This window comes from Hyalella azteca, unplaced genomic scaffold (genome assembly GCF_000764305.2).
Source record: "Hyalella azteca isolate HAZT.00-mixed unplaced genomic scaffold, Hazt_2.0.2 contig10761, whole genome shotgun sequence".
NCBI lineage: Eukaryota > Metazoa > Arthropoda > Malacostraca > Amphipoda > Hyalellidae > Hyalella > Hyalella azteca.
Window position 1 is genome coordinate 150,821 of NW_025940784.1, and position 15,212 is coordinate 166,032.

General features: G+C 38.1%; 1 protein-coding gene across 2 annotated transcripts; it reads left to right on the forward strand.

Annotated features, from left to right (window-relative positions):
* LOC108680852 (mucin-21-like) lies at positions 1 to 14,975 on the forward strand. 2 transcript variants are annotated; one of them, XM_018169768.2, is made up of 13 exons: positions 1 to 175; positions 1,551 to 1,571; positions 5,070 to 6,002; positions 6,144 to 6,176; positions 6,435 to 6,470; positions 6,965 to 7,077; positions 7,305 to 7,503; positions 8,660 to 8,796; positions 9,152 to 9,350; positions 10,768 to 10,809; positions 11,267 to 11,329; positions 12,077 to 12,172; positions 13,151 to 14,975. In XM_018169768.2, exons 1-13 carry the CDS (start codon positions 109 to 111, stop codon positions 13,255 to 13,257), a joined length of 2,046 nt encoding a protein of 681 aa, XP_018025257.1. In that variant the 5' UTR covers positions 1 to 108; the 3' UTR covers positions 13,258 to 14,975. The 2 variants fall into 2 exon arrangements, with proteins under 2 accessions (XP_018025257.1, XP_047738534.1); XM_047882578.1 differs by lacking the exon at positions 1,551 to 1,571.
* Positions 14,976 to 15,212: the final 237 nt, after the last annotated feature.

Below are 15,212 nucleotides of genomic sequence, written 5' to 3' on the forward strand. Positions count from 1 at the left end.
ATTCTAGGTCGAGAAGTGATCGTGATCAGTGCAACATAAATGGTGACTCGAGTACGGGATTTAATTTTTAACCAGTTGTTCAAACTAATTTAGGGCGCATAACCAATAATGGTCAAATTACTTGCCATTGGCTCCTCAGGAGTGTTACTCTTAATCAGCTCTGTTCTGCTGGCCGGTAAGTACTGGGGTCTAATAAAGAAAAATTTCCATCGCTAATCGAAAATAAATTCTATCCATGTATAACTATAACGAATAATTTATTCATATTTGTTCTTTAACACATATTCACGATTTCCGACTTTGCCACAAATTTTTACGCATTTGCTAGGAAACCCACATCAATAATACACCAGCTCCGTTCTTGTTGCAGCAAGCATGACTTATATTTGTTTAAAAATAAATGTTTAATATACATCTAAAGTAAAGTAATATACATCTCATGTATCTCTAGTTTCAAAAGCCCAGAAAACATAACCAGGAAAGTCCGATTTATATTTAAATATTTCTATGCAACATCAATATCATGCTCGGTGGATGTAAATCACACCTATTACATTTCCTGAAATAAAATGCTTCATAAGCAGAAAAATGTCAACATATAGGCAAATGATGGTCATCAATGAGACAACGCTATTAGCCACCGCAAATTTATATCGTTGTTGAAAGCCCTTCAACATGATAATTGAGCAGAAACACATTCACAATTACGACTACAAATTCATTAAATATTCTGAAACTTCTAAACTATCATCAATTTCTCAACATAATTATGAGGCAGAGTGGAATTATCATCAAGTATCAATACTTGATGCCATGAATTACTTAGCAACTTAGACTGGTTCAGTATGCATATGCAACTTAGACTGGTTCAATCTTGGTTGATAATGCGAATTACACGCGCTGAATAATTTTTTTTATTCTCTTTATCTAGACCAAACCTTCTCATAAGCTTTTTTAATCAAAGGAAAATCGCCTTTTTCGGCATTGCCCGTCAATGTGGTTCCAAAGAACTGTATAGATTCGCATGCAATAATTTACGCTTGAATTACATTTATGAGCTTCATTTAGCGCGAAGCAGTGACGCAGTCATAAATGATGACATGCCGTGCTCCAGCAGCGTCTTGAAGTGTTAATAATAAATGTCATGTAAGGAGAGGCTCGTCTTGCTCTGTTATGTGACATGTTAAGTCAGGTGGGAAAAATTATTTATTCGTGCAGAACTGCCAATGAGGGTAGTGCGTGTGTTGGACATCTGAAGTCGGCACGATGTTGCCCTGTAGCCCTTGTCATTGTGTTCATAAATGAACACACATAATTAAGCATATCTTATGAGGAATAAAAACATATATTATGAGGCAGGTGTTTTTCTGGATGCGATTATAATTTGTAGTAAGAAAGGGGAACCCAAGTCAAGAAACTTCAAATTAGGTTGTCGGCAACTCTCTGTAAGGAACGAGGATAAAGGAAATTTCCTTTCCACGCGAGCGTTTTTCCAATTCGTGTTCACATTCCACTGTCTATGGTATCATAAATCTGTATTTTCTTTCCAGGTTTTCTGATGCTGCCAATAGGTGAGTAAATGATGTACATATATACCTCAACTGGAATAAGAAATCTGCATAGTTGTATAATTTTCAACGATTTTGAACGTGCAGATTTCGAAACAATCGAATCAAGTTTCAAAATTTTGACGGTATGAAATGTATTATAAACGCTGGAACTCAGGATATCGACAGCAATTATATTCTTCTTGGTTATTGGTTACTCACAATTTTTTGCTGATATTTAATTGTAAACTACAGTGTCCTAGCATTGTTAATTATGTATGCATCGCTGTTATCTATAGATAAGTGGGTATAGTGTAAATGAGTGCGTAGTAATTAAGACGGCCACTCCTTTTTTCTGTTGTTAACTATTCGTTTTTGAAACTGATCGAAAATTTAAATAGAACGAAACGTCTCCTGCATCAACGACCTCTTAGAAGCCTAAGATTTAGATCACTAGATAGTATGAATAATATTATGAAAAAGAGCATTTCGAAAAATGGACAATGGGTCAACAATTAGCTAAGCAAAAAGTTCCTGTGTTTGCCATCAATGTTGTGCATCTCGAGTTCGGTCGAAGGCGAGTGGCCATGGTGAAGGCCGGTTGAATGTAGTGTTGTGACATGCGATTCACTCGTCTCTATGGAGAGCTGACCTCGCAGCAATGTTTCATCGCTACTGCCTGCTCAATGTCAAGGAAGTTTGATTTTCAGATAGAATTATTCTGTTATGATCTTCTTTTAGAATGTTTAAATATTGAAGCATTTTTGCAAATGTGGCTTTTTCTACAGTCAATGTGTCGATAGTGCTTTCTTAAGTCTGAAAGGATTTCAAATTCAAAAATAGAGAATTTTCATTGTTTCATCAAATTATACTACGTATTGTTATTAAAGCAACCATGCAAGGTCCACCTTTTTTCACCGCGTAGAGCGGAAACGTTTTGGAATAATTTTCGAGTTTTTTGACCAGAATAACGTAAATTGCTTGAACTACTAAGTTAAATATGAATTAGTTTACCTTATTTTAACGTATCATAAATTAATAAAGTAAAGAGAAAGCCACAAAAGTACATCCGAACTTTATAGAAAGCTTTTCTGAGTTCAGCTCTGTCATTTAACTTCAAAAATCATATAGTACAAATTCAGTGAATTGACTGGTACGAAATTCACATTTCAGATATTTACACTTAAAATTAAACATGATAGACATGACAACATGAAATAACCACAAGCTGTCAAATCTTACTTCCTATAATTTGACTAGTAATGAAGTAAAGGATGCATTCAAACTAGGCTCCTGTTTTTTTTTTAATATTCATGAACTCTAAAATTCGGAAGTTGGAAACACCAGCAGTGTAAATTAGTTAATAAAACCATTATCAGATACAGGATGTTAATCTTCTCGGGAATGCGTAAAGCCGAAGAAGGGGGGATGCGCGTATCCAGTTCGTGAACTTTCCCCACTCATCAGAGAGAACCCCAAGTATTTTTTCAAATACGCCCAGTCCAAGGCTAAAATAGAGACGCCAGTGGGCCCGCTGATGGTTAACAATTTCATTGTCAGAGCTGACCAGGGCACGAGTGATCTAATAGGATCGCAGTTTGAATCAGTGTTTAGTAATCCCCGATACTCAAGACAGGAGAATGAAATCGAAGTTCTCCAAGAGCTGCCAGGTGTAAGGGGTTGGAGAACATCGAGTTTGGACCAGAAGATATGAAAATAATTATCAAAGAACTGACGACGTTTTCAGCACTAGGACCGGATGGAATTCCGGAAGTTCTGTAGAAGAAACGTGTTAGAGCCCTGAAGGCTCCGCTACCAATGCTCTGGAAAGCCTCGATGACGGAGGGAATTATTCCTGAGGGCCTCAGAGTGGGATTGATATAACTCCAATCCGCATTTGGAGGCCCGAGAGATAGACCTCAAAATTACAGACCGGTGACCTTGACCTCACAGGTGATTGAGGCTTTTGAGAAGGTAGTGGCCAGGAAACTTGTCCAGTATATGGAAGAGGCTCTATGGGTTCTTTGCGGTAAAGTATATGGAAGAGGACCGCAGAGAATCTAGACTGCGAGAGGTTACAAAATGACTTGTCGACAATTTACGATTGGACCCTAGTGAATAATATCCAATTCAATGGCACCAAGTTCGAAGTAATGAGATGCAGAGTCGGCACAGAGACAGGGATGCCACATAGTTACATGGCATCGGCTGGCACAGAAATTGAGGAGAAACAACTTGTTCGAGATCCGGAGTGTTGATGAGTACCGAAGCCACAATCGAGGACCACATCGAGCAAAAAGTAGCGCGAAGCAGACAACGGATGGGTTGGATCTGGCGGACATTTCGAACGAGAGAAGCAGCATCAATGATAACACTCTTCAGAGCCCTCGTGCTCCCAAATCTTGAGTACTACTGCCAGCTTTGGGCGCCGCTGAAGATAGACGCGGAGCGGAAACTGGAGTCATTCCAGCACGTGAAGACTGGAGTCAGTCTTCACGTCCAGGGTCAGCGGTATGAGGGAAATGGACCTGAACTGCTGGGACAGGCTGAAACACCTAGGACTGTACTCACTGGAGAGGAGAAGAGAGAGGTAAATCATATTGTACACTTGGAAGGTGATAACCGGATTGGCTCCCAACTTTGAAAGCGAGAGCTCCAAAATAGTGACATATTACAACGAAAGGAGGGGAGACTGTAGTATTCCCCCATTTAATAACCGAGCCGCGGCCAGAGTACAGACTCTTCGTGAAGGCACTGCCCGCGACAGGACCTAGACTGTTTAAGCCAAAAGTGCTGAGGGGAGGGGAGTTCACCCTTGCAACATTCAAGAGACTACTGCACAAGAGGTTGTGAAAGATCCCGGATTGTCTAGTTATGGGAAACTACCCACAACAAGTGACCAGCAACAGTATCTTATATCAGCTGGCCCAAAGAAGGGCAAATAGACGGAACACATTCAACTTTACAACTGGGACCCGAGGGTGGTGCGACTTGCCTATCGAAGGCTTGGAGACGGAGGACGATGAAGGCGGAGCATCAGCTTGACCTTTGACTACGAAATCCTAAACACATGAGGTCATAAGGTCATAAGCACTATGTTCCGTCGTTCTAAATTGGAAGTTGCGTATCGTTGTATTGACGTGCGCTGATGCGCTCATAATGCGCACGACTGTACAAACTAAAGATGATCGAGTATGAACTGGGAGATTATCTTTACACCTGATCGGAGGGTTAGTTTATTAAATTATTCACCAGCTATATTCGATAGTTCGTTCAAAAGCTATTTTAATAAGAAAACTTCTAATTCCCTTGAAATAGGACTTTGAGATGTTATCTTGATATGAATAATTTTTTGGCATTTCATTTGGATTTCAATTCGTTTTTGATACGGGATTTAACCACGCGAATGATTTTAATATTTTTAAATAGTTGGCGAAAACACATAGATTCTGCTAGCATTATAATATTGCTTGATTGAAAGTAAAATCTTAGCACAGAATGACTTTCACTTCATTACGACAGACGCTCAGGTCATTTCTGGGGCACAAACAAATGCAACAACGCAAGCAGGGAATGTGACCGGTGCAACGACCACTGCGGCTAGAGGTGCCCCGGCGACTACCACTTCTGGAACAGGAACAAATTCGACTACGAAAGCTGGGAGTGTGACCGGTGCAACGACCGCTGCAGCTGGAGGTATCTCCGCGGCTACCACTTTTGGGACAGGAACAAATTTGACAACAAAAGCAGGGAGTGTGACCGGTGCAACGACCGCTGCAGCTGGAGGTGCCGCGGCGACCACCACTTCTGTGGCAGGAGCCAGTTTGACAACAAAAGCAGGGAGTGTGACCGGTGCAACGACCGCTGCAGCTGGAGGTGTCTCCGCGGCTACCACTTTTGGGACAGGAACAAATTTGACAACAAAAGCAGGGAGTGTGACCGGTGCAACGACTGCTGCAGCTGGAGGTGCCTCGGCGACCACCACTTCTGTGGCAGGAGCCAGTTCGACAACGAAAGCGGGGAGTGTGATCGGTACAACGACCGCTGCAGCTGGAGGTGCCTCGGCGACTACCACTTCTGGGGCAGGAGCCAGTTCGACAACGAAAGCGGGGAGTGTGATCGGTGCAACGACCGCTGCTGCTGGAGGTGCCTCGTCGACCACTACTTCTGGGACCGGAATAAGTTCGACAACGAAAGCACCAAATATAGCTGGCTCAACAACCACTGCGGCTGGAGGTGCCACTGCGACTACTACTTCTGGGACAGGAACAGGTTCGACAACGAAGGCAGGAAGTGTGACCGGTTCAACAACAGTAGCTGGGAGCCAGAGTGGAAGCACTACACTCGGTTCAGGTAGCACAAAGGCTGCGTCTGGAACGAGTGGGGCAGCCGCGACAGCGACGTACGATCAGTCTACTGGGAACTCCTCAGCAAGTGGAGTTTTCCTTGCTCCCAGTAAGAATTGCGATTTGTAAACGAAAACCATGAAATAATACCAAATTTTTAGTGCCTTGAGTCCATAAATGGTTAAAATTAGGAAAAATTATTTTTTATAATGTACGTGATTTCAATTGATTTTACTCTGTATCATTGCAGGTTCTGCTCAAAATAATTTCGACGTAACAACCAGTAAGTAACGTGACACTTGGAAATTAATGAAATAACTTTTATATTTATTTGGAACTGATAAGCCGTAAATTGGATAATGGATTATGAGAGCAAGGTATTGATGAGTTGCAGGGAACGATAAGAGAGTAGCTGTTTGACTCTAAAGTGCATTTCAATCTTATACGCGGGGTTAATTGAAACGTCATAAAGTTTATCGTTTATCGTCATAGAGTTTATCGGGGTTAATTGAAAACGTAACATTTTTGTTTTTGATTACAGAAAAAGATTACTTCGAGTGCGGCAGCGGAGCACAAGGTGAGACCACTTCACGAGACAACTGCCATCAATATCAAACAGACTTATTTGCTTTAAAAAGATTGATTTCTATTATGAGACTTCAAGATCATGAATAATGAAACCGTTATGAAAATGATATTTAATTCAACGTGGTTGGTTGTAATGTTCCTTAGTTAATAATTAGATTATATTCGTTAAAAGTGAACTGCAATATGTAAAGTATCTTTTACGGAAACTTCAATTCCATCAATTATTAGCATAATTTGATGAAATTGGGTGGAGTCCGGTAGAGGCGCGGTAGCGTGTTTATTTTTTTCATTCCGTTATTTTATTCATGACTGGTTTTCATGGTACCAAGTACTTTCACAATAAATCAAGGCATGTCCTCATGATAGCTTTGTTCTGTTCAAAATTAGATAATTTCAGATCCAGATGAATTTCCGCGCAAAACTTTCCAAAACGGTCTCATAATTTCCAAAAAGTTCTTACGATTTGAATTTTTTTTCTGACAGCTAATCCTCGCCTTGTGCTACGTTATGACAAGACTGTCCCGGAAGCTGATGTTGCTGCTTACCTTAATTCTTCGAACAGTAAATTCCTGAGCGAGCAGACCACAGTCACAGCAGTAAGTAATAAAGCTGATGTGTTTTTTTTATATGAAATTTGCCAAATTTTGTTTCTGCTTGCGAATGTGGAGGTTAAAATAGGTTAAAACCCATTGTTGGTTAGCAAGGCATCTCTATTGTACTCAATGTTTTTTATAGAACAGACAGTCTTCAGTAATAAAATAATACGAGCATTCTCATACGAACGAAATTATTGCAAGTGATATAAGGTGTGGATGACCAACAGATGCCGATTAAGTACAACGACGTAAGCGGAGCCTCGTTCAACTTGGTCAAAGGTTTCTCCCTGACACTCGCGCGTAAAGTTGGAACGGCGCTGGTGGAATTTGAAAGCTCGTGTCAAGTGACCAACCAGCAACAGGCGGACGCGGTTGCCGCAAGCATCAAAAGTAACTCGAGCTACTCATCCTTCCAAAACAAAAGATGTACGTATAATTAGCGCTTGCAGAGATTTATTGTATCTCAATATTAGGGTTGATAAGGAATAAATGAAACAATTCCTGTCCAGCCGTGCCGTATTTCATTAAATTACTGCATCAGGTTGCATAAAAGTAGTTAAATAATTAATCATTATACCAATAACTGCTCGAATATCAGTTCAGCTTCGATAAAACATATCAGTGCATCGAAATCCGATTATGAGCCGTTGATGCATCAGATGGCTTAGAGATGTTTCATCTTAGCGTCTGTGTGCAGGACACCACTAGGAGAGTGAAGGAAAAAATAAGAGGCGGCACGAAGTGCCATGAAATCTGAGAAGGAATAGACAGTGACACAAGAGACGAAAATGACACATAGTCCTTAATTAGGTTGTTGTAGATGTTTGGGGTTGGGATAAGGTTAGTAAAGGAATAGGGTACCCGCAAGGGCGTTGATTGATTTATGTGGAGTGTAAAGCATGGATGATTATTTACACCATATAAATATTCGAGTAATATTCAACCAATAAGAATAACTAGCGCCATTTAAAGTGTTTTTTCGCTCCATATTCATTTTTTATTTCAGATTTTTTTTATTAAAGATGAAATGGGGAAGATGAACGTGATGATAGAAAGAATCATGTGGTAGACTGCATGTAGAGGGTGGAAATTCGCTTGAGACTCAGAAGGTTTGTTGGGATATTAGTTATTTGTTTTAAGGTTAGTCTTCACTCTTACCTTGTGCGTCATACTCGGTGAGAATTGTAAGTCAGTTAAGGTTTTCATTTTTGCAAGGAATTCGGTCTAAAGATATGACTTATAGTTGTTTTGCCGGAAAAGAGTCACTCGATTGTAAACTGCAAGGAGCCCCAAAACGCTCAATATTATTGCACAAACCAAAATAATGCGCAATAAAATAGAGTGTCATTAAGCTTGCGTCAACACATTGTGCAAACTACATATATTACGCAATAACATTATGCGTTTAGATAGACGCTGCCGTCAATATATTGTACAAATCGTATTACGGAACAACATTGAGCTGCAGACAATATTATATGTAAATCATTTAACGCAAAAAAATAATGAGCGTCAAATAATAATAAAAGGGCTGCTTCAGTAAATGTGGCTATGCATCTGTTATAATAAATGTCATGGGCAGGGTCCATGGCGTGCGACATGCTGCCCAACCGAGTTGTGCCCGTGGCCATGAGGTTCACAGCGTCCACCTTCCAGCAAGACATGAGGAACAGGAACTCGCAGGCCTTCATTGACTTCGCCAAGGCCATCCAACCAGCAGTGAGTGGTTGCTGATCTAATATTATTGCCGATCCCTAAAATTAGTAGAGTGGTTTACAATTTTATAATGTTTGTTTAAGGTTTTAACATTGTTAAAATAATGCTTGCTAACAGCGATATGTTTATAACCGGTTTTTCTTATTCATCTCGAGACTAGACCTCAAGCTCTAAATAATCACTTTTAGAGTTGAGTCTAACTAAGGTGTCGAGGATTTACTTGAGAAAAATACTCGTGTCATAAACAAAAACAATTTAAAACGTGAACGGTCTATTGGTATTGTGTCTGGATAAATTATAAGCGATTTATACTATTATTGAAGGATACTTGGTTAATACACTATCCATATTTCGGCAGTTGCTTGCTAGCATCAAAGCCAAAGTACCAGCCGTGGAGAACGTAATCGTTCTGTCGCTGTCGAACGGGAGCGTCGTCGCTGAGACGGCCGTGCTCGTGAACTCGTCAGGCTCCAGCACCACCACCACGCAGATCAACCAAGCTGCCGCCACCACCACCACCATCAACGGCAACCCAGTTCAGGCTACGAACTCTACTCGTAAGTATTAGTATGGGGTAATAATTCTTTGAAATAAAAAAGAGAAAGGCAGAGAGAAGGATTTTAGTTAATTAAACATAGGTTAAACAACTTCCGATTCAGACGCGAGCATTACTGAGATAAAAAATTGCTTATTGCGTTTGATGGTCATGAGTTCCTGAAAATATAAGTAATTAGAGAAGGGTAATAGGCATGAATTGGCAAATAATGAATCATTACAGAGAATGTTAAAAGTAATTTGATAAATTCACTGACATAAAGTGGCATTAACTGGGTTCCGGTGAGATAGGTCACATGAGTCAGCGCCGATATATCCTGGAATTACAATCTGCTATTACTGCAGATTACTGCGCTTGAGGAGAGATATGATGGCTTGCAGCTCTTTGGTGAAGCTGTGAATGAAAGAGCAACGTGTAAGGAGAATTTTCCTTTCATCTAAATTTTCCATTTTAGTTTTGGCAAGTGGCTCGGTGTAGTTGGGTTAATAACTTACAGTTTACTGCGTGCCTACTACTTACACGCAATGCGTTGCCATATCACACATGTTATTATTCCTATTTTTCTCAATCGCTTTTGTGGTTTTCTGAACGTAGGCTGTTTCGTATTTTATTGATATAAAACCAAGGAATTTATCATTTTTTAATGATAATCTCAGGTTTCGGTTGGGTCAGGGTGACGTTTTCATATGACATTAAAATTCAAATACGAATATGCTTCATTAAGCATTGAAACATGTTCTTATAAACGCCCTGGCCGATGTAATTGAACAGTACCTGGCACTCATCACCAGTACCAGAAAAATTTGGTAATCCATACGCACCGACTCCATGGAAAACTGTTTTTCTTAAGCAATTTTTCCTGAACAGCATCTGAACTCGTATTTGATCGATAAGTTTGCAAAGCTGCGCGCTTCTAAACGTAGAGGCTTATTCAATAACTTGTAACGCATTTAAAAGCATATACATTCACTTTATTTGGCATTTTAAAAACATGTGGCGCAGGCTTTGCGTTGAGTAATATTTAAATACTTCCAAGTAATTATGACGTATGACTAATATTGTTTTGCTGATAAACGGTTTTCCCAATCAGCGGGTTTTCTTAGAGGCTATGTCAATTGTAAGCAGCCGTGCAGGTGGTTCGTAATCGCTTTAACATAAATTCATGCTTGGAAGAATTGACAAACGTATCTGACAAACGTTATTGAAAAAATCGTTCTTTTCAGTAATTGTCGAAATGTAATTTTTTTACAAATATACATTGACTTGCCAGTTTAGTCATTTCATCTCCTTTCTCATATAAAGTTGAGCGCATCGTGAATTCGTCTCACAACTCTTCGCCCGTTTGCAGCGCATGCAACGAAGATTATTGACTACACGCTTTTTTTTCTCTCTTAACTCCTGTTCTTTTATTTTCACAGAAAATGGAACCTACGTCACCGTATCAGACACTGTGAACTCAGGTGAGAAAACTTATTATTTTTTATCAAATTTGGATTTTAATAAAATAAATTATTACTGTGAACGGAAATCGATTTTCATAAGCATCGAAATTGCCAACAGAACCGCATTATAGAAATTTGTGCACTTCGTCTTGGTAATCTCACGAAATGAATAACAAACGAATGCTCAGAAACGGCGACTTCAATAAAATTTGAAAATTTTGACCCAGTCCAAATTCAATTAGATATTTCGAGTAAATTTTCAGTGAATTATGCAACTTTACATAAAACTTTGAATTTACAATTCATGAGGATATCTTGAACGCTTTAATCTTGACTTTAAAGTATTTTACCCTGGATAATGCACTCCATATTCATAAATAAGTTTCCAAATTAGTTTCTCACGCTAATTAAATAATTGTATTCATTTTTTATTGTTCATAATACATAATATAATTATCTGTCGTAATTATCGCAGCTCCAAGCAGCTCCGCCACGACGACAACGAGGTCCAGCTCGGACACCAACCTCCTCGACGACGGTGAGCGACGCAGACTCTTATGTTGATGTCATGAATCTATATGATGAATCAAGTACATTCAGCTTTTTTATGGCCTAGTGACAGTAACCCAAGTGACTCATTTCAGTAAAAAATCTAGTAGTTAATGCATTTTTTTGGAAAGTGTCACATGAAAAAATGTACAAGCAGTTTTACCTTGTATACTCAACGAGTCAAAATAGATGAATAACGTCAATTTAGCTCTTTTCACCCCACTGCTTACTGACTGTAACAATAGTTACCCGGAATTTGAATAGAGTTTTAAATACTTAATGTAATTTGCGAAAACGTCCTAATAGAAAAAATATAAACCTAGAAAAATTTTCGACTCACCTGGTTTTCTGACAAATAATAGTTAGAAAATTACGAAATGTCATACAAAAATTTGCCATCAACATACGTATGTATTTTACTTGTCAGCTTTTTAGCGCATTTTCTCATTTATGAAAAAAATGCGCTATTGTGCCCGCCATGTCCGTCTGTCTGTCTGTCTGTCTATCCGTCCGTCCGTGACCAAGTTTTCGTCAACGAGAAAATGCGCTCTCTTGTCACTCACTGCAGTGAGTACGGAGTTGTATTTTTTTATTACTAAACTCATTAATCCAACTATTTTAAACCTGTTCGAACGAGACAGGTTTCATATTTAAATTTTGTAAAATTGTTTTGCTTTGTTGTTTATAATTCGAATTTTTATTTTCGTGAACCCTGAATTACCTTGACGACCCTCAGGCATTGGAGGGATCACGACGGCACCGCCTGAGGACCCCAACAAGTACGCTGAGGCCAACAGCCACTTCTTGAACGTGACGGTCCCTTCATTCATCGGTACGTCATTCATGATTAACTTCAATACATTATTATTAAAAAATTATTATTGCTTCGTTAAAAAATTCACTTGATAAAAAAATTCACTTGATTAAAAAATTCATTTAATTATTCAGTTCGTTATATATCTAACTGAATAGTTCAATCATTTTATTGCATGAATTCGTAGTTTTTCCACCATATCAAAATGTTCTACAAAAGACAGTTGATGGAAATTATTAATGACTTTAATTATTCTGACTTTTCATTTAATTTTTTCATTATTTTTCACCGATACGTCATCAATTCCCGACAAAATTACGAAATATATGGATTTTTAATGATAACATTAAAATGTTTATCCATCCAGTGATGAATTGATCCAGGTTCATCTTCTGGTATACTGATTTCGATAACATTCCACTCCCGAAATCGCTTTACCCATACGATCGAAAATTTCCCATCCACGGATCCATTATTTCAAGGAGACTCATTCGTCCCCAAGAGTCTCTACGCAATTTATACCCATTCCAAATCCAGTCCCATATTTTACCGTGGGCTTTATTCACCTCATTGCATAGCCTCGACGAAAGTTTTTATACGAACCTCATTTACATCATAAGCTCAACTCTGTTTTTCCCTAGGCGTCATTCACACTCCAAAGTCTGAATACATTCGCTGCATTGGCATTCATTCACCCCCATAGCCTTGACACAAATTTTTATCTTCGGCCTCATTCATCCTCCATAATCTCAACACAATTCATACCTTGGACCTCATTCATCATCCATTATCTCAACACAATTCATACCTTGGGCCTCATTCACCCTCCAAATAATCTCAACACAATTCATTCCTTGGGCCTCATTCATCCTCCATAATCTCAACACAATTCATACCTTGGACCTCATTCATCCTCCATAATCTCAACACAATTCATACCTTGAGCCACATTCACCTCCAGGAAAATTATATTTCATTGTTTTTCTTTGTTTGCAGCGCTGATCCTGGTCATAGCAATATTCTTGTTCTGCACGGTCAACAGCAACTCTTGCCTCTGCCAACTCTGCGTCTCGAACGTCAAGAAAGAGGCCCATATGATCTAACATTCAACTATTGGTAAAATTGCTTTAAACTGTGCAATTGGACTGTGCTCCTATCCTAACTGTGCAAAACATACCTCTGTCTCCTATATTCACTATAGATACGTAGTTATGAAATGGTTCTCAGCAACAGTTTGTTTCCTTCTTTGAGAATTCAATATAACAATTAAATTTACGAGTATATTACTTGTCGTTAGAGATCTCATCCAGCTTACTGAAGATCAAATCCGTCATCTCAAAGATCACTATCAGCATAATAAAGATCAAATTTGACTTTGTTATAAATTTTCTTACTATTCATTTAAATGCCTCTTATTTCCTGGTTTAGAATACTTTGTTGTCTCACTTTGAATTGATGAATATTTACTCCTTCAATTCTGACGTCTTAGAATTGATATAATACAGCTTCATGGCCATTATAGCAACTTCTTCTCAATAAATCACAGTTACATTCGAGAAATAAGCAATACGATGGCAATTTTCGAGGCTCATATGTAGAGGACATTCTTTCTCATCTACGAAAAAAAAACATTTAAAATTAAGTATGAAAAATAATATCTGAAATTTGGAAAATCCTTTATCTCGCATCTAGTTATTCATAACACCGTTAAACGAGTCCCCCTAATTCTGAAGCCTTTAGCTGATTTACTAAATAAAGTAATATTAGTAGGAGAGAAATCCCTTTAAACCAACCTAAACATATAATTTCCAGTGAACTCATGTTACGCGCTTTGAAGAAAATTTTAATTTCTGACATGAGTTAAGTTTAAATCAAAATGTAGTATTAAATATTGTATTACAACCTCCTCTTCCTCTTAACACACTCTGACAGTGATTTGCACTGCCTCGTAATTCCAAGACTTAAAATAAAATTTCTGTTCCTATACATTTCAGATATTTGACGTGATTAAAATTTCGAGACTTCAAATAAACTACCACCAAATAAAAAAACCTATTAATATTATATGCAATGTTCAGGGAAGCCGCCGCGAATGTATTGTGAAGCATTTAATAATCGTTACGTACAGAGTGGAATTGCAACTGAAAAGATAAATAATATAAATTTAGCGTAATTTCTATATTGCAGAACACATATCATGAACCTTAGAGTAAACAAAGCAACCTTGTGCTGTACTCCTAAATAATCTTAATGACTTCAGGTAAAGTTGAATTAAAAGCCACCATAAATAAAATGCAGAATTAAGTTTAATAAATTCCTAATTTTCTAAGAATGACCTCGTTCTTAGGTCTTTATTAGGTTAAAATTTTGGAGCATTAATCATAAAATATTCGTTCCTAACATTAATATGAATAAAAACGGAAACCGCCATTTGAATGCATTAAATTCTAAAATTTAAGTTTAAATTTGGGCCATTTGTGAGAATCATCTGTGTCAACAAGTCCTTGAACATCATAACTGTCGTTCATGTATCTGCTTAATTAATCAGCAAACGAACGTCTAAATCCGTGTTCTTACATCCCACCATAAAAGTATTATTAGTCAATTTAAGTTTACAACATAGCTTTAATATAAACTATAGGTATACTGGATATACGCATTGACCTAGTTATTTTTAAATTGATCTGTGTGCATTTAAATATATTGTTTTAAGAATAGTAAGAGAAGCCAGAGAGCAAATCACAAGTTTGATTGAAGAGTTGCACTTTATTTTTCACATTATGTCTCTGAGCAACATTACTTAAATGACACAGATACTGCATTCCTATTTATTTACTCCTATATCTGCAGCAAAAGTGTTAAAGATACTCACAACATAATAAAAGATATTTCGATACTTTATATATTTTTAATCTTGACGAAGCGATAAGTAATACTTTTCTGCTAAATTTGCTAACAATCATATTCAAGTATATTCTTGTCCCTGTTGCTTCAAAATGTTTCGTTATGTCAACTTAAATGAATTGTCGTAATTAAAATTGGCGTCGCAAATTTGTGC

Bases quoted from the DNA above. Each gene is read 5' to 3' on its own strand.
- LOC108680852 (XM_018169768.2), top strand. From the start codon at position 109: ATGGTCAAATTACTTGCCATTGGCTCCTCAGGAGTGTTACTCTTAATC. The intron at 6,177-6,434 runs GTAAGTAACGTG...TTTTGATTACAG, and splicing joins TAATTTCGACGTAACAACCA to AAAAAGATTACTTCGAGTGC. The intron at 11,330-12,076 runs GTGAGCGACGCA...GACGACCCTCAG, and splicing joins CACCAACCTCCTCGACGACG to GCATTGGAGGGATCACGACG.